Source organism: Bolinopsis microptera, chromosome 6, assembly GCF_026151205.1.
Source record: "Bolinopsis microptera isolate Bmic1 chromosome 6, MBARI_Bmic_1.0, whole genome shotgun sequence".
NCBI lineage: Eukaryota > Metazoa > Ctenophora > Tentaculata > Lobata > Bolinopsidae > Bolinopsis > Bolinopsis microptera.
The window spans coordinates 5,343,581-5,369,432 of NC_087077.1; the positions used below are offsets into that span (position 1 = coordinate 5,343,581).

Here is a 25,852-nt window from a genome sequence, read left to right on the forward strand (position 1 = left end):
ACATGAGGGTGGCGCACACCGCTGAGCTAAATAGGAAGATGGTTCTTGAGCACCTTATAGATGCTTCGCAAGGAAAAGTGAAGCTTCAACCGAGTCTAATCGAGAAACTTGTCAAAAAACTCAACGATGACGCAGTTTCTGCCGAACTGATGAACATAGGTCTAAAAGTGCCGAAAAATGCAAGAATGCGCAAGGGTGCTCTCGAGACTTATCTCAATAATGAGTTTAGTACTCTTAACACAAGTGATTACAATGAAACCTGTCATTTGGAAGAGAGTCAAAAAAAATCAAAAAATCCAAAGCGATCAAGAAACACGGTAAAACCAAAGTATCAGTTGACCCTGATAAAAACACGCAAGCCGGTATGACTACAAGAAATGATATGCCGATAGAAACTAACATAACTAAAACGGCTGAATCTGTTCTTGAACCCTCTCCGCCAGACCTAATGAACGAAGAGGACAAGAAGGATAGTAAAAATTCCAATGACTCCACCGAGCAAGATATAGAGACTAACAGTAACAGCAGTTCAAACATACTAGAGAACGCTCCTAAACCGCGAGTTGAGACTGAAAAGAAGAGTAAGAAGAAATCAGAAACGAAAAATACAAAGAATGAAGCTAACTGTCCAAAAAAAACAGAGACTGTAAAAGCCCCACGTTCTCAAAATGCCCCAGTATTTCCGGGCATGGAACTCATGAAACCACTAAAAACCTTGGAAACGAGTTTGTTAAAGATCCAAAATAATGTCTCTTGTCAAGAAGAGCAAATCAGGCTCCTTCAAGAAAAAGATCAAGGCCACGTGAAAATCGCTAAAATGAGCGAGTGTCTCTGTCAGGCAGAGTTAACTGAGCTCAGAAGCCAGATGGACACTTTGCTGCAAACTATTGAAGTCCAACAAGGAACTCTACTGCAGCTGACCGAGATGAAAGATGAAATAAATCTTATGAAAGAGCAAATTGCTGAAATCCCAGAACTTTTGCAAGCTGCGCTCATGGCCAAAAGGGTCCAGAGAACCATAATAGAGAATGAACACACGTATAGCAAAAGAGCCCACCATGAGACCGCAGATTCATCAGTGGAAATGGCCCTTGGGGTTGTAATAAACTCAGATAAAATCGACGTATCAGATCACGTCGAGGTTGTAACAGAGCATGAGTTTATCCCCAACTCTCCACCTAAATCTATACCCGTCATTGCGAGCAAACATAGTCGGGCAGATTCATTAAATTTCCCCATCAACTATGACCCGGGACCGTACCAGCATGTCAATAAACCTGCATCTACTGAGACTCAAATGCCAAACCCAGAAGTAACCGATGCCACTATCAAAACGATCCCAATGCCATGTGCAACAACACATGTTCCTGAGATTCCTGTAAGTGAAACAGAAACCTCTGATCCACTCATATCAGAGAACAATGTTGGATTGGGTTGGACACTGATTGAAAAGCGCAGAAAAGAGAAAACCCCAACTAATAACAAACGAAAATGTTTAATAGTGCATGATCATTTTTTCGAAGACTTTGCGAGTTCAAAGTTCACATCAGCTTTCTACATTGATCGACATAAAGTAAAGTCCATCAGTAGTATTATCAGTCGAGGTGGGCTAATCTCTAAGGCGCGTAATCTAAAATCAGATCTTATTTATATTCACGCTGGACTGGAAGATTTGTATAAAAACAAAACCACCCCAAAAGACCTCATTGCAAATTACAAAAAACTTGTATATGATCTATTGGAATCTACATCAGCTAAAGTATGCATTTCGCTGATGATCCCAATACCAGGACTACCGGACATAAATGAAGACATATTATACGTTAACAAAGAAGTTTCGAACTTTGTCTCGTACTTAAGAAGGCGAGGAAACTTTGCAGACAGAATATACTGCTCTTGTAACGAACGTCTTGGAGGATTCGTTACAAGACTAACCAACTCCCAAAATAGAGACCTCTCTATTAACGAGAACGGAAAGAGGTTACTCTGGTTGAGGCTCAAAGATTGCTTTTATAGATGCCTTGACCTACCGAACCCTAGCTCACTCTCAAAGGAACGGACTCTAAATGAATAAAACACACAGATTGCCTCCTGTCGCACAAAAGGTCACTATGCTCGAAAACCTCCCAATTTTATCATGGAACATCCACGACTCGGTTATGAGCCAAGAAGGGCCAAAAATGGAAGACAGTGACTTTGTCAACATCCTGACACAAAGCAGCGTTTTTTGCCTGCAAGAAACCAAACAGGAGTTTTTTCTCCCCAACTATGAGTGCTTCAACAGCACAAGAAAAGGCTCTCGATCGGGTGGAATTTGCATTGGGGTACATCGCTCAATTTCAAAACAAGTAAAGCTAGTCAAAACAAATTGCCCTGACTTCCAAGCTATTACTTTCTATCCCAATGATATGGAAAACAAGTTCACCATCATCAATGTCTACGACTCACCAGAGCAGTCGTCGTACAAGTCAAAACGCAAAGCTGGAGATGGCTCCCCTTACATGACAACATTAGAGCACCTCCTTGACTTTAAAGCTCAGAATCCCGATCTTGGCAAGATCTTGCTGGTGGGTGACCTAAATGCCCGTACTGGAAACACAAACTTCGACTTTGAAGATGACGACCCTAACTCTGAACCAGATGAAATCCCCTCCAGCCATCCAAAGACTAGCGGGAGAGTAAGCAAGGACCAAGTACTTAACTCTAGGGGTAACATACTATTAGATTTCCTCGCTTGTAATCGACTATCGCTGCTAAATGGTAATACACTGGGAGACATCTTTGGGGAATATACCTCTGTCAACTACAATGGTGCCAGCGTAGTTGACTATATGGCAGTCACACCTGAATTGTTTGAATCAGTGCTGTCATTCCAAGTGCAGAATCTTAACAAATTTTCTGACCACAAGCCGTGCATCTGCAAAATAAAGCACAAACACAACTTGGTTGATGCAGAGGATCTACTAGAAACACTAGAAGACGCACCTAAAAAATACAAATGGGATAATGAGGACGAGAAACTTCAATTTCAGTTTCATGCGATCCAGAATTCGCCAGAATTTGTTCAGAAAATAACCCGAATCGCGGAAACCCAATGCACAGACAGAGAACAAGTTTTGTGTCTTAATGAAGAACTCGTATCTATCTTCCAAGACATTGCCGATGTTATTCTTCCGAAAAAGGGCCCGAAGAACAAGCCAGATAGGAAAATAGTGAGCGGAAAAAGAAAAAGGAGACAAAGGATGAAGCCCAAAGCTCCGTGGTTTGATGTAAGTTGTATAAACGGCAAGCGGGAGTTGAACAAACTGTCCAAAAGTTACGGCAAAAATCCTACGAATAAAAATCTCAGAGACTCTTACTATGAAAGTCGACGATCATATCGGAAACTCATAAAACTTAAAAAGTCTGCATTCATAGAGGACCTATGTAGTGACATCGATCGAGGCAAAAATATTAACTGGTCCCGTTTCAAGAGGCTTAAAGATATGAAGACAAATGGAAGCAAATTGGACGTCTTTGACATGCTTAACTTCAGCAAATTCTTCAAAGAGCTGTATAGTAAACCATCGATCAGCCCAAAGAAAATAAAAGAACTACAAGACGAAATGGACAGAGATGCCACCCAGCAAACACTCACAGAAATCCTTGACCAAGACATAAGCTCCGAAGAACTGTTGGCTTGTACTCGAGTGCTCAAGAAAGGGAAAGCAGTGTCGGAGGATTTAATCCCAAATGAATTTCTCAAACTCTCTGGAAAACATATGCAGTGCGCTATACTGCATCTCTTTAACCTATGTCTATCACACAGAGTTTATCCCTGGGGAACATCTGTTGTGACGCCTCTGCACAAAAAAGGCAACATCTACGATCCCAATAACTATAGGGCAATTGCAGTAGCCAGCAACGTGGGAAAACTGTTTGCAAGTATTCTCCTCCAGAGACTTATAAAATTCCGTGCTGAGACAAACCCTGACACCCCCAATCAACTGGGGTTTTGCAAAAACGCGCAAACAGCAGATCATATATTGACACTGTCGACTTGCATAGAAAAATATGTAAAAGCTAACAAAGGCAGATTGTTCTCCTGTTTTGTTGACTACGCCAAAGCGTTTGATACAGTCTGCCGGGAGGCACTCTTGTACAAACTCTGGAAACTAGGCATCAAAGGAAGATTCTTTGGTTGCATGGAGTTCATGTACACAAACTCCAAAGCAAAAATCAAGCTCTTGAACAAGCTCTCTGAAAAGATCGATGTTCTTTGCGGGACTGAACAAGGACACCCCATGTCTCCAGAACTCTTCAAATGCTTCATACACCAACTATCAGAAGACCTTAATTCTATGGAAAATGTCGAAGTACCGTTACTGAAAAGTACTAGAGTAACCCACCTCCTCTGGGCCGATGACCTGATTCTGCTGGCTCTCGATCAAGAGAGTCTTCAAAGAATGTTAGAAGTTTTACATACCTACTGTCAAGAGTGGGGGTTATCGGTTAACATATCAAAAACAGCAATTATGGTGTTTAACCGGGCAGGACGGGTGCTCAAGGACAGTACTAATTTTGTCTACGGGGAAATGACCTTGCCATCAGTGCGTGAGTACACATATCTTGGAATTACATTCACACTCACGGGATCTTTAAAACTTGCCCAGATAAAGCTTAGACAAAAAGGGCTCCGGAGCTACTTCTCTCTCAAGAGTATGCTTGACCTTCGATACCTCCGGAAGACAACTGTGTTTAAGCTTTTCGACACTCTGATTGTTCCTGTTCTATCCTACGGGTGTCAGATCTGGCTTCCCATGACAAATTTCATGTCTATCTTTGCCTCGGGGAGTTATCCGGCTACTCAGGATACAGCAAAAGACCCCCTGGAGAAAGTTCACCTATCATTTATGAAATGGACTATGAATGTCAACAAATCGACTTCAAACACCGCTGTGTGGGGTGACACTGGAAGATACCCGCTTGCCATCGAGCTTACGTCCCAAGTCTATAGCTACCTCGGGAGGTTGGAGGGACTTGACAAAGAGGGATGCTCTTCTTTAGTAAGGCACGCTTACGCCGAGCAGAGGGATCTGAATCTGTTATGGTTCTCCCGGCTGGAATCCACCAAGAACACAGTGAAACAACTGACAGGAGGAAGTGATATCTCAAACCCGCTCGAAATCAGCGAGGCTATGAAAACCCTTTTCGTTCAACAATGGAACAAAGAGCGAAAACTCAACAGAAAACTAGGATTCTACAACCTCATCAAGGCAAGCTTCGGTTGCGAAACATACCTGTCGATCAACCTACGGCCACAGCAGACTAGGAGACTTGCGCAACTCAGAACAAGCTCGCATCAATACAACATCGAAACTGGAAGACATGGCATGCATCGACATAAACTTTCGAATAGGGCATGCAAACACTGTTCCACTACAGATGCGGAGTCACTCGATCTTCTTCTAGAGCTTCCTTTCCCTGATCCAATCATCGAAGATGAACTTCATGTATTGCGTACTTGCCCTCTCTATGAAGATCTCCGCCACTGTTTGTCCCAACAAAGTAAAACATTACTCTTCTCTGACATTGGACAGATCTTCGCACACCCTTCAACCATCGGAGACCTAGGAAGGTTCCTTACCAAAGCTCATGAACGAAGATTCCCTAAAGCGTCCTCCAAACAAATTCCTAACATTAACAATATTGCCAAATTATAATCTTTGACTCGGAACACTTTCAGAAAAGTTCAGTTAAATTATTAAGTATTTTGAATCTCACTCTTAAGATTTACAGGGTTCATTGTATATATTGTATACTTTATGACTTTTGGGTAAATTTAATTTTTTATATCTGGTCAGACATTACCATTGTAATTTGACTTTTGAATCGTTTAATCCGTTTAATACCTCACGAAGGAGATTTGCCATTGTGTCTCTGATGTTGGTGTGGGTCATTATCACGTAGCCCCCTACACATGTCAGATAGCATGGTATAGTTTACATAACAAGTTGAAACAGTGGTCACATAAAATGATGTGAAATTTTTCAATGATCTGGCTAATATTAAAAACACAAATACCCAAGATGAAGCTCTCCTAAATTTGGCAAGTAAATTCGTCGTTGTCTTTGGAGTTGGTCCCAGAAATGTAGTATTTCTCGAAGAGGACAAATCTGAGAATATTTTAATCAAAATCACCTAGCCAACCTATATATGTATATTGTATATTATATGCATAAACTTTTAGTTAGTTACTATACGTTGGCGGACACATAAAACGCACGTAATCGGGTAGTAGAGGCTCTTACGGGCAAAAAGGCGTGTTTTCTGCTACGAGTTTAGAGACCTAACCGCTAATTGGACACAATAGTATGATGTCTAAGAATAGGGGTGTTAATCTGGTTTAAAAACCATTGCATCCATTTAATTTGATTAATAGCCTAATACAAAATAGCGTGATGCACTATTGGGCTGCGCCGCGCATTAAATAATATTTATCGGTAGATCGGCGAGATGCACCACTGGGCCACGCAGAGCCCAGTGGTTCAACCAATTTTCCACGCTTCATGCTACCATGATCATTATGAGCCTAACATATTTTTTTCGGTTTTCTGAAATCCGTACTTATGACTTAGTAGTATTTTGTATCACGTTGTGATCCCCACGGTCGTTTCACTATGGTTCACTTTAGTCCTGACGATACAGGGGGAGCCGTACACTTCGTGCGCGGCGGGTCATACAACGTATGACAAGAAGTATAAAGTATTGACTTACGTTGCATGCCACTTTTCGAAGCGCGCGCCGCTGATATTTGTGATACGTAACATGTATCAAATAAAGTATATAGTACCTACCTCTCGATTTAAAATTTTTAAAGTTTTTTCCTGAAACTATTTTTGTTCTTTGATCATGTTTCATGCTACTCTGATCATTATGCGAGCGTGCTAAATCACTCTACAGTCGATCTTCGAGATTATTCTAAAAGGGCCCCCAACAGTTGAAACCAACTTAATTCAATGTATTTTCAGACGCTGATTCCGAATCACCCCGGCCCCAATGACATAGGCAATAGGTTTAAAATTGGATTGACGCTGTCTTGTAGCGCGATGCACTACTGGGTCGCGCGCGCGCATCCAATAATGCTTCTCGCAACCACGTATGCAGATCGGCGAGATGCGAAGGATTGACATCGTGAATCAAACGCTGTCTGGCTGTCAACCCATCGAGATCGTTGCTCTGATGATGCGAAGCAATAATGATAGTTTGCGCGTCGAAGCCCCCCAAGGTTAAAATGCTCCCCTGACGAAAAACTGTCTCGATCACGTGTTACTGGGCCGCGCTCAGCCTGTCATTCCGCCAAATCTATATTCGGGCTGAGTGATTTACGACCTCCATCGCCTCAGAAAAAATGGCAGTACGCTCATTGGAAGTTGATGTGCGCGTGACCAGCATTCACGTGATCATTTAGAACCAATTGGGGCCTCAGAAAAGACACGTGCACGCAAACTGCCAATTGGAGAAAAGTAACGTATTAGCTAGAGGAGCCGCGCGATGAGTTAGATTGTAAAATTTGATTATTGGATTGTAAAATCGAGCGATATGAGTGTCATCAGTGATGTGCTGCTCACTGCACCTCGTGTTATCACACTGCACAGTTACATCGGTACCTCCTTCATGTTTATGTTGTTCCTGTAGTTAAAATATATTTTGATGACCTTTTCTTGCTCGTACGACATTTTTTAAAAATCGTCCAGTTGTCTACACTTGTTTATATTTAGCTGCCCGACATTTACTTCGTTTAAAGACCCTAGCGAAAGATGTTAGCTTTACTTAATATCAAAGTAACATGGTCATGTCATGACTACCACTCTGATGAGGGTTGGTTTAGTTTGTCAATCAGTTTGCAGTTATATCTGAAGATTTTCTTTTATATACTCATGATATGCATTTGAATTAAATTTCCGAACTAAGGTCGTGTTACTTAAATCCAAATCAAGAGGTTCAGGGTACTAGAAGGAACAAAATATGTCAGATTGATGTTGACCATTATACTGTCTGTTTGTTATAGTTTTTATTTCTTTCGGACTGCCTGTTCGGGCCCGGCTACTTTTTGTCGTTTTCAAAGAAGGCCTGTGATCGAAAGAAATCTCTTAGATGTGATCTATAGATTAGTTCTGCCCTGCACCTTTTTCCTTGACAGTTAGTGTCAAAATTCTGAATTGGATCGTAGAAAAACACTTTAATGGTCTGATATTCATACTGTACAATCTTTGATGATGGATTAAGATATTTAATCCTAGTTATTACTTATTTAATAGATTGCATTGTGATGGAAATCATGTGTTCTCGTACTCTATATTAGTCACTTTGTCCTTAATCCTAGATGTTGTAAAATATTTAGTTTGTTTTAACATTTTTGCAAGAATAGATTAGTCTCCCTGAATTGAAATCGGGAGTTAATCTATATTATACATTATCCTTTATTGTGAAATGCTTTGAGAGCGTCATAATTTGTTGTGTCTGATCTCACATATCAGTAGTGTGGATCAAACCAAACGTTTGATTTGTTTCTGTTAGTATCTGTGCTTTGTTTAACCACAGGATACTTTTTTTCCCAAATTTTACAGTCATCCTCCCAGACAATTACATTCTATATTATGTTATCTTTTACAGAGTATTGTATAGCTCATCTAAATGGGCTTGTGTAAAAATCTCAAATTTAATAAATAACATTTTCTAATTGATGTATAGCCAAGACGAGTTCGTTAGTGTTCTCCTTGGTAATTTCATCTTAAATTCCTGTTTAATTCCTGTTTAATTCCTGTTTAATTCCTCTTTAATTCCTCTTTAATTCCTCTTTAATTCCTCTTTAATTCCGTGTGTTATTGTCTAATGTCTCTTGACCCCACCTTAAAGAAACACCGGTTACTGCTAGTGTTAGTAATTTCACACAATGGGAGTCAAGAGGCTTATTTCATCAACCATCTAGTCTGTTAGCACTTGTTTTGGTCAACGGAACAACACAAGTGAAATATGATTCTTTGTTTCTGTTATCAGTGCTTGCTTTTACCTGAGGACCCCAGGCTATTATGTTCATTAATAGAGATTAGGCGGAATGACAGGCTGAGCGCGGCCCAGTTAGTGCGATTCTTTCAATTTTGCCTAGGTCTAACTTCCATATCAGTTCAGATCGCCTTTGTGTGTTGTGCACTTGTGCCGTTCTTTTATGATATTCAACGATCACTCTGTGGTCTATAGTTCATAATTCGTTCTTTATCTATCCGTCTGCCAATCAAATATTTTTGTAGTTTGTACAGTGTTGGTGGACAAGTTTTTAGCGTAGGTGTAAAATGATTTGAACGTTCAATATATCTGTTATTGCATCCGGATCACGTATACTTTCAACTTTTACTTTTATGACGAAGCCTCTTGTAGTGAAGGTTTGATCTCAGAGTCAACTAAACCATAAACAGTCTTCTAAGAATAATTAGTTAAAATATAGCTTCACTCATTTGTACTGGTTCCGGCTATCTCGTGTGTTTTAAGTTTCAAATCCCCGTGTTCTGTTCTCAGGAAGCTGCCGTTAAATATTTTGTCTCGGAATTTAATAAACTTCATCTTTCAGTCGTACAATCCACAATATATTTCGATAGTGATACTGACTCTGAGATATATGCTGAGAGCTCGCATTATTTCTTACTATCTAGTACCTGATTATATATTGATATTTACCTGGGATAGGACAGGCGTTTGTGATCACTGACACAATTTATATCGTGTAATATCATAACTTTAGAAATCCTTGTATATCCCCTTGCCTGTTCTTTGTCACAAATTTTAGGCAAACAACTGTTTAATCCAAATTTATTGTTTCGAATTCGAATTTGCCACTCTTGCAACTCCTGTAACTCATAAATTTAATGAGGGACACCTGCCAATTTATCAATATCGATAAAAAAATATAACATTTGTTTGCTCGCATTATTTCTTAAGTTCTTTATCTTACTATCTCATGCCTGATTATAGACTTTGCCACCTAATAGTCCTGTTTTTTACACCTGTTGTTTTTGTACGGCACCACCGTAAAGTTTTCCACCGTAGAGTCTTACGCCATAGATTCCCAGACCCACTTACATTCACCGTGTAGATCTCCTGTAAGACTAAGACTAAGAGTAAGAACATTTTAAACTCTGTTACCATTGAGACAGTTTCAAGTAGAACGAGTCACCGTGTAAAATAAACCGTACTATTATAGCTGATCATTGGCTGTTTATGACATAGAATACTATTCACCGACGTTTTTAGCAAACTTCGGTAAAATCATTAACCATTGCAAAACCCACCCTAACAACCGCTGCCGCTCTTCTTCCCTCGTTGCTATGGCAACAGACCCCTGACCCAGGAAGAAGGTGAGGGATATCGTTTACTGGCGTGCACATTACTTCAGTTATTTAGTGGTCCTTCGTTGTTCTTTGTTGTAGCGCAGCCCTGGCTGCTTGGCTGATCGTCTAGGGGTCTAGGTGTTTGCTAATTTATTTAATTCCATTATTAGCTAATGTTTCGTCATGAGTTTGTTATTACGAGCTGGACGGCTACATTAGAGTGGGAGGGAAATCCCCTCGAATTAAAGGTCTCGAGAGTATTATGGAAATACGTGCACTCAGATTCATAGATTTGACCAAAACACAAGCTGGTCTATAAAATGATTCTACATGAACGACACTCAAGAGTGAGCCGATGAACCTCTAAAATATCTCTGTTGTGACCTGAGTACAAAGTAAATGGCCCTGTCCAAATGCTCCACTACACGGATATTTCACGAGTATTTGACGATTCATAACTATGAACCAATTAACTCACTAGTTCATGTGGAGAATTAAACGGGAGTAAACTTGGAATCATTAGATCTACAGAACAACTAATAGGCTTTTAATTTCGAGGTTTGCAAAAAATCAATAGTGAAAGTAGTCATGTACAGAAATCCAAAGATATCTTTTCTAATCTTCTATTTCGACAAATAACTAGAAAATTCCTAAACCCTAAATCACTAAGGAAACCAAACCGGTCCATACCGGGATAATCTGTCCCGACCACGTTCAAAATCCAATTCCCAGGATGCAACTTTCACGTGATACAAAAAATAGCTGAGACTGTCAACGAGCTTATAGACGGCTGGGTCGAAACAGAAAACAAAAACCTTAGTTTTTGTACCATTTCACGGCATGTTTTAGTATTTTCACTCCACGAAAACGGCCGTTTCGCCCGCAGTTCGATGACAGTCCCAGCCTGTTTCCCAGGCAAACTACTAGGCGAGGACATTTTAATCAATTTACAGTGTGCAGTAATACTAAGGTATCTTTAAAATATTTTAGTCTACGAAAATGTTATGTAATCTAAGATAAATATTTAATTTCCCGATCAATTTTTAAGAATTTAAGACTTATTATTCACTGACCCTACATTGTTAACAGTAACTATTAGTCGAAAACCGCTATAGTGAATCAAGAGACGCCAGATCTCATTGCCCTCTGGTTTATAAGAATACCTGATACAGATAATAATAATATATTTTCCAAATATCTGCACAGTGTTTGGTGATCAAACACCTCTTTCGAGGATTTGCCATCACTTTTAGTTTTCGACTTATGGTACGGTAACTTTGTTCAAATCACTCACTTCCCCGCCTGTTTACGAAGGGCCGTTTTTTGCTTTGTTTAATCAAAAAATGGTTTAATTTGTATCATTATGATCTCTAACACCCTATAACTACTGATGAATGTTTATTATTATTGACAATATATGTAGGGTGAATGGTTGCCGAGCGTGCTAAATCACTCTACAGTCAACCTTCAAGATTTTTCTAAAAAGCCCCCCGACAGTTGGAACGCTGATTCCGAATCACCCCTCATGACATTAAAATGCTCCCCTGGCGAGATATTGGCGAATAGCTGTCTTGATCACGTGATATGTCCATTATATAAGGAAATTGGTCAAATATCTCGCTCTAAAGGGTTAGGGTTTTGGCATATGCTTTTGTTAGAGATTGGGTTGGATTAGGGTTGGAATCAGATTATAGGGTTATTCATGGCCACCTAGAGAACAGGTTTCAAAAGTCACGTGACAGTCGAGTGTAGAGTGATTAATCATCATCCAATGATTTCAGCCATCTACATATTATTTGGAGATCCCCAGGGTGCCTGTATCCATCTAAACGATGGTACCGGTTACCGGTACTCTTATAGGGTGTGAGACTCAACGACGTAAGACTCTACGGCGGCGCAGTAGAGACTAGGACTCTACGGCGGGAAATATTTGTTTCATATTTTCGATCAAAATAGATAGAATTCCATATCAAATTAGGGTGCCCATGGTTACAGGAAATGTTCTTCGAAAGTAAGCTTTTATCTCATCAAGAAATATTTATCTTGACCTATGATACAGCCGATGAAATGAAACACTGATTTGAACACATATCAGCGGGTTGAACTTATCTGAAAACGATAGTCATACTGTACTATACATTATAGATATTCCTGGGTCGTTAATATCATGCAAACTTTCAAATGTAAACAGCGAGTGCATTTAAGAGTGTCTCAAGCCGTAGAGTCCGGACGCCGAAATGAATTGTTTTGAATAAGTTCAAGCAAATTCAGCCAAAATCTGTGTTGTTATTTCTTTGACTCCAGAAACTTCCTAAAAGTAAACCCATGAGTATATTTATTTGACCTTTTAAAAGCAACTTATGGTCTGAACAGAGCTGAAGGGTACCTTAGCAACGCCACAGCAACACCATTGTAACGCCATAGTGGTCCCCTAGCAACATCGTAGCAATTCTTAGAAAATAAAGCTAAAAGACAGGAAGCTGCTGTAATATACCTGACAATGATAATTTCTATTTGTAGCACACCTTGACACACGTTGCTGCACTTCTAAAAATTGTCTGCATGAGTTCTTAATAATTCTTATTAGTTCTTCCTAATGAGACAGACTTCCTATCGTATCTATACAAAGCCGTGTTTAGCCGGACAAGTATAAACGTCATAATATGCTAAAGTAAATCAATGCTGACAGATCCAGACGCGATGATACATACAAAACTACTTAGAATTGCTTAAAGATGACTCGTTTCCATGCATACGGGCAATGTAATTTGAGGTCTGTGGCTGAACCCATTCACTCTACCTATATTTTCAATAGTAATCTATGTTACTAGTAACAATAGGGTGGATGGGATTAAAATCATGCAAATTAAGCCATTTTTTAGTAAAAAGCAGTGAAAGTGAAATATCATGACAGTTTTCAGTAATTGTTCCTCACCGGCAAGTGTGGATCCGACCAGCTCCTTGACAGAGGTCCGGATTTACGTACAACCAACGAAAGGTTGTTTTTAAAACTTTGTTTTGATTCGTCGCATCATCCCATGGAAGCAATTGATCTAGATTGGGCGGAACTGTCGGGCAGAACTGTCAGTAGTTACATATAATGAGATTTTAGTGACGATGTAGTTTATTATACGATCGTCACTAAAATCTATCTTTGGATTGACCGCTGATTTTGGCAGCCAGCTGAATTGCAAAACCTTTTACTCTTTAACATATCATAACCTCAACTAAAATACTTACTTGTCTGTCTTTTCGGCTATATTTATGAAATTATATCAATATCTATCGTAACTGTGTTACTTCAACTTGCGCGTAACCATGGCAATTGGTTACGTGGTGTGTTACTCTGATTATGGCTCATCATGTTTGTTATTAATGCTGCTTATTTCGTTTTTAATGTTTTCAAAACTTTGTTTAACCCTTTCCCTATCATTTTAGCTAAGTTCTATCTCTCCCAGCTCCCTCGTCGAGATACTTCTTTTTGTCAACTGTGACGGGCCCGCTCAAGGTAAAATATTCACTATCACAATATTAAGTTTGCTATAAAATTTGCAGATCAGCTTGCGAGAGCCACAAACAGTGTTTTTAATGAAATATGTCTATAACTTGGGAGTAAAAGGCCACTGAAATTTCGTATCGTCTAACCTGAACAAGCGATCAGTTTGGAAAGAAAAACCGTTTGATTCATTCTGTCTTCTGATTGGCTGAAAACTGTATACTACATTTTTTATCTTTTTACAACCCCCCATTTACAGATGGCCGCGGAGAGAGCAGTAAAGACAGAAGCTGAAGAGGACGATATAGAAGCAGGAGGGTCATTACGTATGGAATAAGTGAATCTGACGATGAGAAAAAAAGCTGCTGAAGTTTTTGGTGAGATAAACGAGAAACCTGTCGTACGTGCGATTACTCGATAGTCGATAAGTTACCAAACTTTTCTGGCTTGATTAGACGATATTTTCTGACAATCTTGGATATTATTACAGCCTAGCTGTTATACTTTTAGTTTAATACCATCCTCTAACCCCTCCGGCCTCCATACTCGATATTATGTTATTATTTGTAAAATTAGTGATATCCCAGGTTTAAAGCTAATGGTACTGGTAGTTTTGCTTTTGGTATTTGAGACGGACTTTGGGAACTAAAACTTTCTTTGAAAACCCCTCTAAACAGGTAAAACTGCATAGTTAGTGTGTCACTCAAACATTGGGGGGGGGGGGGGGGGGGGCAACCATATTAAAGTATATTAAAATATAGGATTTTTTCCGATTTTGACCCGGATATCTCCTTGGAGGCCTACATCAACAATTTTTGCCGGCACAATAAGCTTGAAATGCAATTCTTAATCGATTCCAAAAAGTTCTTGCAAAAATATTGAAAACTGATAGAGTTATTTCAATTTTAATAAAGTCATAATTTTGGCTAGTATTCCGAACCGAGATAATATTATGTGCAATTTTCCCAATTTTTTTCATAGAGGTCTTTTTACTTAGTAATCACTATATTCAACAAACACTGAGGTATATCTTTCACATAGAGTTAGTCTCATTAAAAAATATTGAAGTTTGATCGAATTTAGGCAAAAGCAAATTTGGGCAAAATCGTATGCCCAAATGTGGGCATATTTTTTAAAGCTCATAACTCAGCCAATTTTTGACCAATTTGGATGTAAATCCATGTACTAGTCCTAAAACAGGCTTATCTTGCGAATCTAAGCGAAAAATATAGTTCATCATGTAAATCTTAACGAAGAATATAAATATTCTAATTTTTTCCGATTTTGACCCGGGGATATACTTTATATTGCTGACCTTGTATTGTCCTTCCAAAAGATACACAGCACCATCGGCCAGCCAGTCGCCAAATACTGTAATATTAATAAAACGGAATAATGGCATATTATCTTCTTAGATGACACTTAATACAGCTCCTCCGTACACACGGCTACACTCAGCTCTGTTCACACCGCTCCCATTTGACATTACACATTCCACTGTAATTAGTGTTATTGTAAGAATAAGTTTCAAATGTGTGGTAGCTGGCACGTGTGCGCGGCTCTAGTCATGCCATAATTTTATAGTCACGCACAAATTCATTCATAAAATGTATCCGAAAGTTTTATATAAACCACACTCACTTCAGCATATATTTCTATATTTTACCGCGCTCTCGGGCGTGCCGATCAGCCGATGGGGCAGGGCGGGGGTTTCAAATCATCAAATGATTTAGATTACGCTAGTGTTATTATGACACATAACAATAGCTATACTATCTGTAAAATTGATAACGTAGTGGGGGTGGGGAGGTGTAAGAATTGGCCAATAGTGATAACCTAATTACGTAATATGTGAACTGTCCCTAAATCATTCGACACAATACCGTGTCAATAACTATTATTTAAGTACGTTACGTGAATTGTCGCGTACAGACGGTAAAGTGATCGACCCCAGGAGGTGACCGGGAATCCCGGTACCGGGATTGGCAATTTTGAGCTATCCCGGTCCCGGTCCCGGTCAACCGGGTCAAGTCACATTTTTCATCCCGGTCGCGGTCCCGGTCCGGGGGTGATGCAACGTCAATTAATGTCAGTATTCCATAAAAACCCCAAACTGACATTGACATTAATTGACATTAATTGACATTAATTGACATTAATTGACATTAATTGACATTAATTGACATTAATTTGTCTTGAAATTTGAGATTATCATTATTCGATAGATATTCACGTCTATGTAAGTTAGACCGGTTCAAAAAAAAACAAAATGTCCTTGAATAATTATGATTATGTTCTTATCTGTTGATCCTGAGGTTCAAAGACCACCAAAAAAAAATTAGCTTCCAACTCTTCCATCTTCGGTCCCCACCGGCCACGCCCATATTTTATTGGTTTCTTATACAGGTAAAATATCTAGAATCGGCTTTTTTAGCATGAAGGAGTAATGTTAGCTGTTTAAGATTCGTTATTCAAATATAAATGTCATGAAGGCATTTCGTTTAATGTGGGTTTTAAGTTCTGATGATGTTGAGAACCACGCCCTTGGATGGCCACGCCCATTTAAGAAAATTAAATTTCGGAAAACCGTTTTATTTTAGTTTTATTGTTTAATGATCTGAATTTTTCACATTTCACATTTCCATATGTGAAAGTAGTGAATAAATTGATGATATAAACGTTCTAAAGTGCTAAAAATATGGTAGAACTACATAATCTCTGGTCGAAAAATATCGTGTCAATTAATGTCAGTATTCCAAAATTTTGCAAAACTGACATTGACATTAATTGACATTAATTGACATTAATTGACATTAATTGACGTTGCATCACCCCCCCCCCCCCCCCCCCCCGGTCCCGGTCAAATGCTGATTTATGATCCCGGTCCCGTCCCGGTTAATTCAGGATTCTTGGTCCCGGTCCCGGTCCCGGTCCCGGTCAATCACTCAAATTTGCCGGGATTTTGACCGGGATCTTTCACATAATTTCATTCACTGTGATTTTAAGTTTTTACTTTCATTCATTGTGAATTTCATCTTTAAACAACCTCTGAGCCAAATAACACAATGTTTAAAATTGCTAAACAAGTTTAGGTAACTAATATCGTTACATAACTCATAAGTGCAAACTAACATCAAGTTTTCAACTCGGGCTACGCCCAATTGTCAATTGGAATTGGAGAATGAAACTGTTGAATAATTTGAGGGATCATTGATTGAGGAATGAGGAATGAGGGTGAACTTGAGTAATCAGTACATGAACATTATTGGTGTAGTACATTAGGCCCATGCCCCATATTGACGGTTTTTTAAAAGTTTTTTCTAATTTAATATTCTAGTTATTACTTATTCAAATTGTTCAATTATAATGTAAATGAAAGTTGCAGCTTTCAATATGAGAATACCAGTTTTGGTCCCGGTCATCCCGGTCATCCCGGTAAAATTGGATTGTTGGTCCCGGTCCCGGTAAGATAGAAATCCCAGAAATTATTGGTCCCGGTCACGGTAAATTGATAATCTCAGTCCCGGTCCCGGTCAAGTCACATTTTGTATCCCGGTCCCGGTCCCGGTCAGGCCTAAAATCATGTCCCGGTCACCTCCTGATCGACCCTTTAGACTTAGTTACGCTACCACCTCTATCACCCCTTCAATCGCTCACCCCTACTAAGAGAAAGAAAACTTCGCCGGTTGAAGACGGTAGTTGATATTTGGGTTACAATGTTTTATTTTTTCTTCACTTACTGGTAATTTCCGTCAAAAATTTAAAAAGAATGTTCACTGTTAAGGACACAGTTTATTTTACATCCCAAACGTGTTGGGAATTTTCAAGATACCACATTCCATATGACACGTAACATGGATCATTCAACGTCAATTAATACAGCCACGCACTTATCCCATGAATTTGTGTTTATGTTTGTTTGTATATTACATAACCACTTTATATTACGTAATCAATCACTTTTCCGACAATTTGTACCCATGCAACTCATCCCACGTAACTGGAATATTATAAGACTTAGCTTATAAATTCTAAATAGATTTCTAAACGCACACCTATTTTTCAGGAGGTGATCTACAATAATGAAAGATGATCTATTTCTGGCCAGAAATTTGCGGAGTTCAATCGTCTTGATATCAGTCTTGGCTGCAGTTGTATCTCTAAAAATCAGGTATACATTATTTTAAAATAAAACTATCCTTCCTGGCTTAAACCCTGGTTGTTAAAACTAAAAGCCGCCTTGCATATTCATCTTTGATTAGAAATGAATCAGATTTGTTAATTTGGTAATTTCATGATAGAAGTTGAACATTTTCTCCTCATTTTCACACGTAGTAGCTTATTTTCTTTCCCTCAGTGACGGTTTGAGGAGACACTGCATCTCACTGCTCAGTGGAGACACGGGGATATGAAGCAGTTTTCCCTCTCAAAGTCCACTGAACGTTGTCACAGTCCGATCAGAGTAAGCAGCAAAGATAAAAAGAGACTTTACCTCTGATGTCAGACAGATAAATTTTGACGAAAACAGACCTCGGAGGGTTTAGTAAAGTAAACAGACTGGCTATGGTCCTAGTACAAGAGGAGGAGAACAAGATACTCGCAATCTGTACGACTAGTTACTCTCAGTCTAAAAGGACTAGGACGAAGCAGACAAAGTGAAGAAGATTCTCGACGACCGGACCTAGCAGATAAAATAATAGCCGTTGGATTTGATACGACATCATCCAATACTGGAGTTCACAAAAGAGCATGTACTTCTCTTCAGCAGGTCCTCAATCGACAGATCCTCTGGATGGCCTGCAGACATCACGTCCTGGAGGCGGAGCTTGTAAGAGGATCTGCCTCCAAGCAACTGTTCGGTGACACAATATCACTCGAAGTAACCCTCTTCAAGATCATGAAGACCTCCTGGGAATCGATCTGCAGAACATCGTCCTTCCCGATATCCCTACGCGCTAAAGGAACGACGTAGGAGATATTCTATCCTTTATTAATCACATCCGTCAACTCAACAACCAGCCCAGAACATTACAAGGAATTCCTAGAGCTTGCTAAACTAATCCATAGAGAAAGCATAGATATGAAGAAAGGATACGTCTTCCAGATACAAAGACCTGGAGCTGACCACCATGCCAGATGGATGGCTAAGTCCATCTACATTCTACATTATGAAGATGGCTTTTCTTCACTAGATACCAATTCACTGTACGAAGAAGAGAAACGTGCAGAAGATGGCTCACTTTGTTGTCTTCGTTTATTTGAGAGCTTGGTTCAGCGCTCCTTTCCTTGAATCTACAGCCTCCGCCGACACCCGTTTGTTACAGAGTCTTCAAAGGTACAAGAGTGTGGACATAGTATCAGCCATCACCACGGCAGTCCTGAAGAGGCAAACATGGACCTGACTGAAAAGCTCGTCCCACAATCCTTGTTTGATAAAGACCTACCTCTAGAGCGAAGAGCTCTCCTTGCAGCAAGAATAGGCCAACAAACTCTTTGAGCCTTATGAACGTAAAATTATCTTAATTGATAAAAAATTATTTGGATATGTTTTCCTTTTATGAACCTCTTTATAATGACCAAATAAGGATGTTGGTATAATTTGTCGTAGTCGTACGGGTAATGGTTTTCAACATACGTTCTACACTCTAATTTGGGTTTAGATTTTTAATAGTCTCTAAGGACTACTTGAAGTAGTACGTGTTAAAGTATGCTACGTGCAGTTGGTCGAGTACTGAGTGATCAATCATCTTCACATGTTTACTGTTTCAGTTTAGTGTAGACCTTGTTGTAGAAACTCAGTACGGTGCTCCGCAGTTAATGTCATTCTGTATCATACGAAAATGCATAGCTAGCATGAGGTATGATAATCCCTCGTATCGGAATCTTTTACATATCTAATCGATTGAGTACCTGGGGACCCCGTTTTAGGTTTTCATACACGTATCAGTCATGAATCAAGCATATTTACTAAAATCTAATATTAATATAACTACTGTGTTTGAGAACACAAAGCCCGGGGTCCCCGGGTAAGTTAAAGCTGAAAATATTCTGAGTGATTTGTGTGTTTGGTAATGGTACTGGCTATAGCACTGACAACTGTGAACTGAGCACTCTCGTGAATAGCTATTTGTCAATAGTTTACGAATGACTCCATTATTAACCGTTCTCTTTAAATTATGTAATAAAATTATTAGAATATGATCTTTAAATTATGCATATGTAATAAAATGATTAAAATATGAAAGTTGACATAAATTCTGAGATATGTCTACCACCTTTTTCCACTTGATTGTATTAACCTTTAGACCTCCGGCTTTTGTGTTCTTTAACACGATTGATATATAATATGGTGGAATGACATTGGTCGCGTTTTTGGTGTGGAATGCTAGGCGAGTTGTCGTGTGATCATTAACAATTCAGTAATAGTAATACTAGTTATACCATCATGAAACCTTTGATCCGTCAAAGTTCGGGATTGCAATTGCAATTGCAAATTGACCAAAACAAATGAGAAACTTCATAAAGTATCACAACGCTACCGCACTAGTAACTTACAACATGTCGCTTGTCGGCTTGTTGCCACTCTGTCACATACTGCTTTTAAAAGGTCTACCGATATGCGATTATCATTACAAAACATATATTTTGCGCGCTCAGCATTCCACGCGCAAAAACGCGCCCGTCCGAGAGACCTGCGCGTATTAGAGGGCTCAGTCTCACCAGGCTATGTTAATGAACATAATAGCCTGGGGTCCTCAGGTAAGATCACGTGATATGACCGTATAAGGAAGTTAGTCTTATTTCTCGTTAGGGTTAGAGTTAATTGACGATGTTGATTCACGATGTCAATCCTTCGCAGCTCGGTGAGGCACAGTGGCGCATCTCGCCGATCTAGCCTCATTGAGTGCGCGGCGCGGCACAGTAACGCATCGCGCTACAAGGGTTAAAGTTTCAGCATATGCTTTTGTTAAGGATTGGGTTAGGGTTAGGATCAGATTAGTTTGAATTTATTTATGAATATAACATTATGTATTGATTGTTTCTAGGATTCACCTAACGATGTGCTCTCGCGCCACTGCGGGCGCGCTTGTTTCACAAGTTTTTACCGCCGTGAGGCGGGCGCGCGCTACTGCAATGTGCAAGCGCAAGGGCTCTGGATAAAGCAATTTCTAGACGGCCCCAACGTTAATGTGGCTCTTGCTATGTGTTGGTTCAGCCGAATTAATTATTATGTAATCAAGTTTATTTTTATCTTTTAGTTAGTTGTCATCCGGCCAAACATTAAACAACTTATATTGCAGTTCCATTTATCAATTAGTATATCAAAATATGAAATATTGAATATGTCATTGTAATTTTGCATGGCTGAAATGTAACGCTTGATTTATATATATAATTAATTGACGATGTCAATTCATGGCAGCTCGGCGCGGCACAGTAGCGCATTTCGCCGATCTAGCCAGTGAGAAGCCTCATTGAGTGCGCGGCGCGGCACAGTGACGCATCGCGCTACAATATATAATAATTAATTGAATTTTCAAATTTTAAAAAAAGTTTTGTGGTAAATACGTTCAGGACGAGCTAGAGAACAGGTTGAAAAAGTCACGTGACAGTTGAGTGTAGTGATTAATCATCATCCTTTTCAGCAGGTGCAAGGTGGAGGCTGGGTTGCTCTTCTGGGGTATTTTCTCCTAGATTTGGTAGGATGGAGGGTATTTGTTTTATGTACCTCAATTCCTCTTTTTGTGCCACCTATACTTATACTACACTGTTGCATAAAAAGAGAAAATAGAAATAGTGGCCCGACTGAACAACCTCTAATAAGTACCCAAGGAGGAGAAGAAACACCAAGCGAGTCTAATGAAACCATCCATGGTGAGAATCTCGCCTCAAGGATTACCAAAGCCAGTATTTTTGTCTTCATCAACATCTTCCAAGGATATGGTAGTATAATTCTGCTTCCAGGATTGATGAGAGGAGAACGAGAAAAGGTGCAAGATCCTGACCGAGAAACAGGACGGACCCTGTAACAGTGTGGTAATGTTGTACCACATTGGAGGACTTCGCCGCTTCGACGCGCCGCGCGAACTAGCATTCTTGCTTCGCATCGTCGATCGTTGCTCTGCTTCGCAGAGCAACGATTTCGATGGGTTGACATCGTCAACCAAGTGGTAATGGTAATCAATTCCTAGTTTTAGCTCTTGTAACTGGTGCTGGCAACTTGTTTGGACGTGGGGTGGGATATCTTCTCATTAGAATTATTAGATTCAGGATCCTCCAACCAACTCTGGCATCAGTCATCTCTAGTCGGATATCTTCTAGTCGAGAATAAAAGTATGATATTGGTTGTCTGCTCAATGGGGTGGTGTAAGATAGTTTACTCAATGATGCGATGTGAAACTTGTCTCATTTCATTCGATCCTACGTTCTTTGGAACAGTGACTATAGCTAAAGCAGGTGGAATCGTTCTCGGCATGTTCGGCTCCGTGGTTGGTAATGGGTGTGCTGCCTTCCTCAAACCCCACATCACTGTACAAGTTGCATTTTTTTAAAGCTTAGTACTGATTGGGGTTGTATGCACCATAACAGAGCGATAAAAATAAATAACTTTGATTAACCTTAAGTCTTCTACTGTTATTGATTCTCATTTCAAGAAAGTTTCAGATGTTTGTCAAATGACATATTATAAGAAAGTAGTTGAGCAGCAAGAGTTGGGGAAATGGGGACGCGTTGAAAGCCACCGTAAGTCAGGCTTACTGTAGACGCCGACCAATTTGAAGAAGAGATATTAGAAAGTAGGTTTAATTTCTCGTCAGGGTTTCGGGAGAATTGGGTTCCGGGAGAATACAAGATTTTCAGACTAAAATTGTGTACCTATGCTACTAGTGTAACCCGGATGTGACAATAAAAAATCGGCTCATTTAAGATTATCATATAATTATAAAAATAAACATTTAAGTCAAATATATCATCCATAAAAACAGTTCTTTAATTAAGACCACACTTCAAATAACATGCATATCGGACAGTGGTGCAAAATCATAGCCAGTTAATAAATAGTTACCTTATCGGACCTTATTTGGACGGACATTACTTGAACGCTGGAGGCCCTAGTGTTCATCTTAATGTCCGTTCAAATAAAGTCCGTTCAATTAATGTCCGTCCAAGTTAAAGTCCGTTGAAATTTTTTCAAAAAGTTTTCCATTTCGAACTTTGTACCCAGAATATGACAACTATGAGAACTTTATTGTGCCGTAAGTTAACGACGGAAAGGTTCTCCTTGGTCTGCCGGAGGCACAGAAAACTTTACTAGTATATGTTTTCAAGGGTCACTTGGCGGAAAAAGTCAACGAAATCATGGCACTCAACAACATAGTTCATGAGCTAGTCATGACAAACTTGTTCCAGCCTCTAGATATTACGGTAAATCGTGTTGCCAAGGACATTGTCCGACGTTGTTATAGTTCATATTACTGAGGGGAGGTAATGAAACAGTGCTAGGAAAGCTCCACGTGATGTTAAGGTTAACCTAAAGTTGTCTAAGATAAAACCACTTCACGCCGAATGGCTTGTAAAAGTTAACACTGAAATGCAGGACCGGGGTAGTTTGATTAAAAAAGGTTTCCACAAAGCTAGAAATCACTGATGCTTGTTTAAGCATGGACTATTTCATGCACGAAAACCCATTTAATGAATATGATATGTTATATTAGACACTGATCATGTACACATATTTTAACATTTTTACTGCTTAATGACTGCTTTTCTTACTTAAGTACTTACTGTATAAAAATGGATTAAAAAATCATTTGCTGTAATTAAAAAAACGTCAAAAATTGAAAAAAATTCAGATTTTTGATGGTTTTGAATGCCTTCGAGCGTTCATATTAATGTCCGTTCATGTAACGTCCGTCCAAATAAGGTCCGATAAGGTAGTTAAAACCCTGACCTTACAGCATGTAAGGATGCGTCTAACAGCTTACTGATTAATGAATAACTTACATTTTAGAAACTACATCGCATTAAAAGAAGGACTCAATGACTTCCATAAATAATTTAGTTGTGTACATTAGCAGGGGGCAACGTTGCCCCGCCCCCCCCCCCCCCCCTACATTAGCAGGGGGCCGAGTGGTCTATGCTTCTCCACAACTCGTAGATATTAATGTCGTGTCCGGTGGAGGTGCTGGACTCTATTTTGCGAGCTTTCAGGTCCCAGAACACCAAGTTATCTGCTACTGAGTGGGTCGAGCTGAGGAAATTTTCACTTAGAATACCCCAATTTGTTTATCTTACCTCAAATATAAAATCACAATAGAAATGAGCAAATATTTTCCAGAAATATGCAAAATCCTGTCACAAAAAAGGCAGAATCTCATTAAATCTACAGTACCTGCGAATCTGATGCGCCATCCAGCATTTAGATTCCGGCTTGCGAGAAAGAGCGTCACTAATAGACGACAAAACACCATCAACGTCCGATTCTAGAAGGAAGAAAGTAAAGATATAATCGAAAACAAATCAGGGACTTGAAAACCGAAATATTTCAATTCAATGGCGATGACACTGCAAAATATTGTACCTTCTGAGTCGTAAATTAGATCGGAGGCAAGAACTAGATCGACGGGGAACAACTTTTCAGATTCGTAGTATTTAATCTCCGTATATGCTATTTGAGTGTTATTCAGCTCTGCTACCTTCCTGAATTTTGGTTGTTCAGATGAAAAAAACATAAATCATACTTCACGTATTGCTTTCATATGTATCTAAAAGCATTCTAATGTCGTTATGAGTTAGCTATCCTATGAACAGTCAACTCACATCTCAAAATACACACTAAACTGAGATTAGATCAGAAGTTAAAACAAGAAGAATACCCACCTCCAGTACTTGTAGTCCATGGTGGCGTCCGAGAGGGTAACTAAAGCCCCACATTTAGCAGCTACTAATCCTGGTAGTCCAGTTCCACAACCTAGCTTTAGAGATGGGGTCGTTAGATTCAGCACCCATTCAGCACTAAAATAACTATAACTCAGTACAGCTCAGGTGACAAGGCAATCCACAGTCTATTAGACTTCGGCAGAAGAATTGAACAGATCTGTAGGTTAAGTTAGGCCCCTAATATCGGGACAAACGCAAAACAAGAACTGAGGAAGGGGGGGGGGGGGGGGGGGGGCCAATGACTACCAATGGAGACTTTTGGGGACTAAAAATCATGGGGACTAGAGGTCAACTCGTTGACGTAATTCACCATTTGTCCCCATAAGTCCCCAGAATTTTTGACAGTTATTTATGGTTTTCAAGTTAGTTTAATAACGATACGATCGAGATGTTTTGTCCAAGATAAGAGTAGGATAAATCTAAATGGGGACTAATGGAGACTTTTGGGGACTAAAAATCATCTAAATGGGGACTAATGGGGACTAAAAATCATGGGGACTCGGGGTAAAATCGTTGACGTAATTCCCCAAGTCCCCAAAAGTAGTCATTGGCGCCCCCCCCCCCCCCCCCCCCCCCCCCGGAAGGGGTAATGGATTACCAACCTCAAGAACGGAGCTGCATGGTGTGATGTTCCTTCGCACAAAGTCAGCCAAGACTTCAGCACATGGCCAAGTGAAAAAGTTAAACTCTTTACATGCTCTCTGAAAGGAAAGTATTGCGGTGAATCAGATGTAACTATCTTTTGTTGGATGGCTTAATGAGGCGACTGACTGCATTGTCAAATAGTTTAATCTTGATAAGAACGCAGGGTTGCTGAACATTAAATTTATTCGAACTTACATCAACGACAGTGACAGAGACGTCTCCAAAAGTGAACTCTTTAGGAAATTCCCTCGGTTCGGAGGAGTCCGCGAACAGAATTTTAAATTTGACCTGTAGCTGTGCAGATCAAAATGGATGAGAACAAAATCTCGTAGAAATCAGACATTTTGTGATATTTGAAATCGAATTGTTCTCGTCAAGCTTGAAGTTTTAGTCATAATTTGTTAAACGA

General features: G+C 39.6%; 2 protein-coding genes and 1 long non-coding RNA gene across 3 annotated transcripts in view; 2 read left to right on the plus strand and 1 right to left on the minus strand.

Annotated features, from left to right (window-relative positions):
- The window catches only part of LOC134816708 (serine/threonine-protein kinase Tao-like), a 585,630-nt gene extending 564,451 nt beyond the window's left edge, over positions 1-21,179 (plus strand). Inside the window, exon 4 of the mRNA XM_063825672.1 lies at positions 21,034-21,179. The gene's annotated coding sequence lies outside the window, so the exon portion shown is untranslated. The remainder of the gene's footprint in view (positions 1-21,033) is intronic.
- Positions 13,507-18,471, plus strand: LOC134816997 (uncharacterized). Its single transcript, XR_010160458.1, has 5 exons — positions 13,507-13,872; positions 14,120-14,237; positions 14,448-14,537; positions 17,927-18,031; positions 18,218-18,471. It is a non-coding gene; the product is annotated as an uncharacterized LOC134816997 (long non-coding RNA).
- Positions 21,180-23,966: 2,787 nt separating the features above from the next.
- Positions 23,967-25,824, minus strand: LOC134816552 (uncharacterized). The gene is made up of 6 exons (XM_063825445.1): positions 25,639-25,824; positions 25,401-25,499; positions 24,739-24,833; positions 24,440-24,558; positions 24,251-24,341; positions 23,967-24,109 (listed from the first exon to the last, which is right to left on the minus strand). Exons 3-6 carry the CDS (start codon positions 24,756-24,758, stop codon positions 23,974-23,976), a joined length of 366 nt encoding a protein of 121 aa, XP_063681515.1. The 5' UTR covers positions 24,759-24,833; positions 25,401-25,499; positions 25,639-25,824; the 3' UTR covers positions 23,967-23,973.
- Positions 25,825-25,852: the final 28 nt, after the last annotated feature.

Coding starts and splice junctions, on each gene's coding strand:
- LOC134816552 (XM_063825445.1), bottom strand. CDS start 24,758: ATGGACTACAAGTACTGGAG. Junction 24,559..24,738: donor ATGGACTACAAGTACTGGAG/GTGGGTATTCTT, acceptor ACCAAAATTCAG/GAAGGTAGCAGAGCTGAATA. Junction 24,342..24,439: donor TCTAATTTACGACTCAGAAG/GTACAATATTTT, acceptor TCTTCCTTCTAG/AATCGGACGTTGATGGTGTT.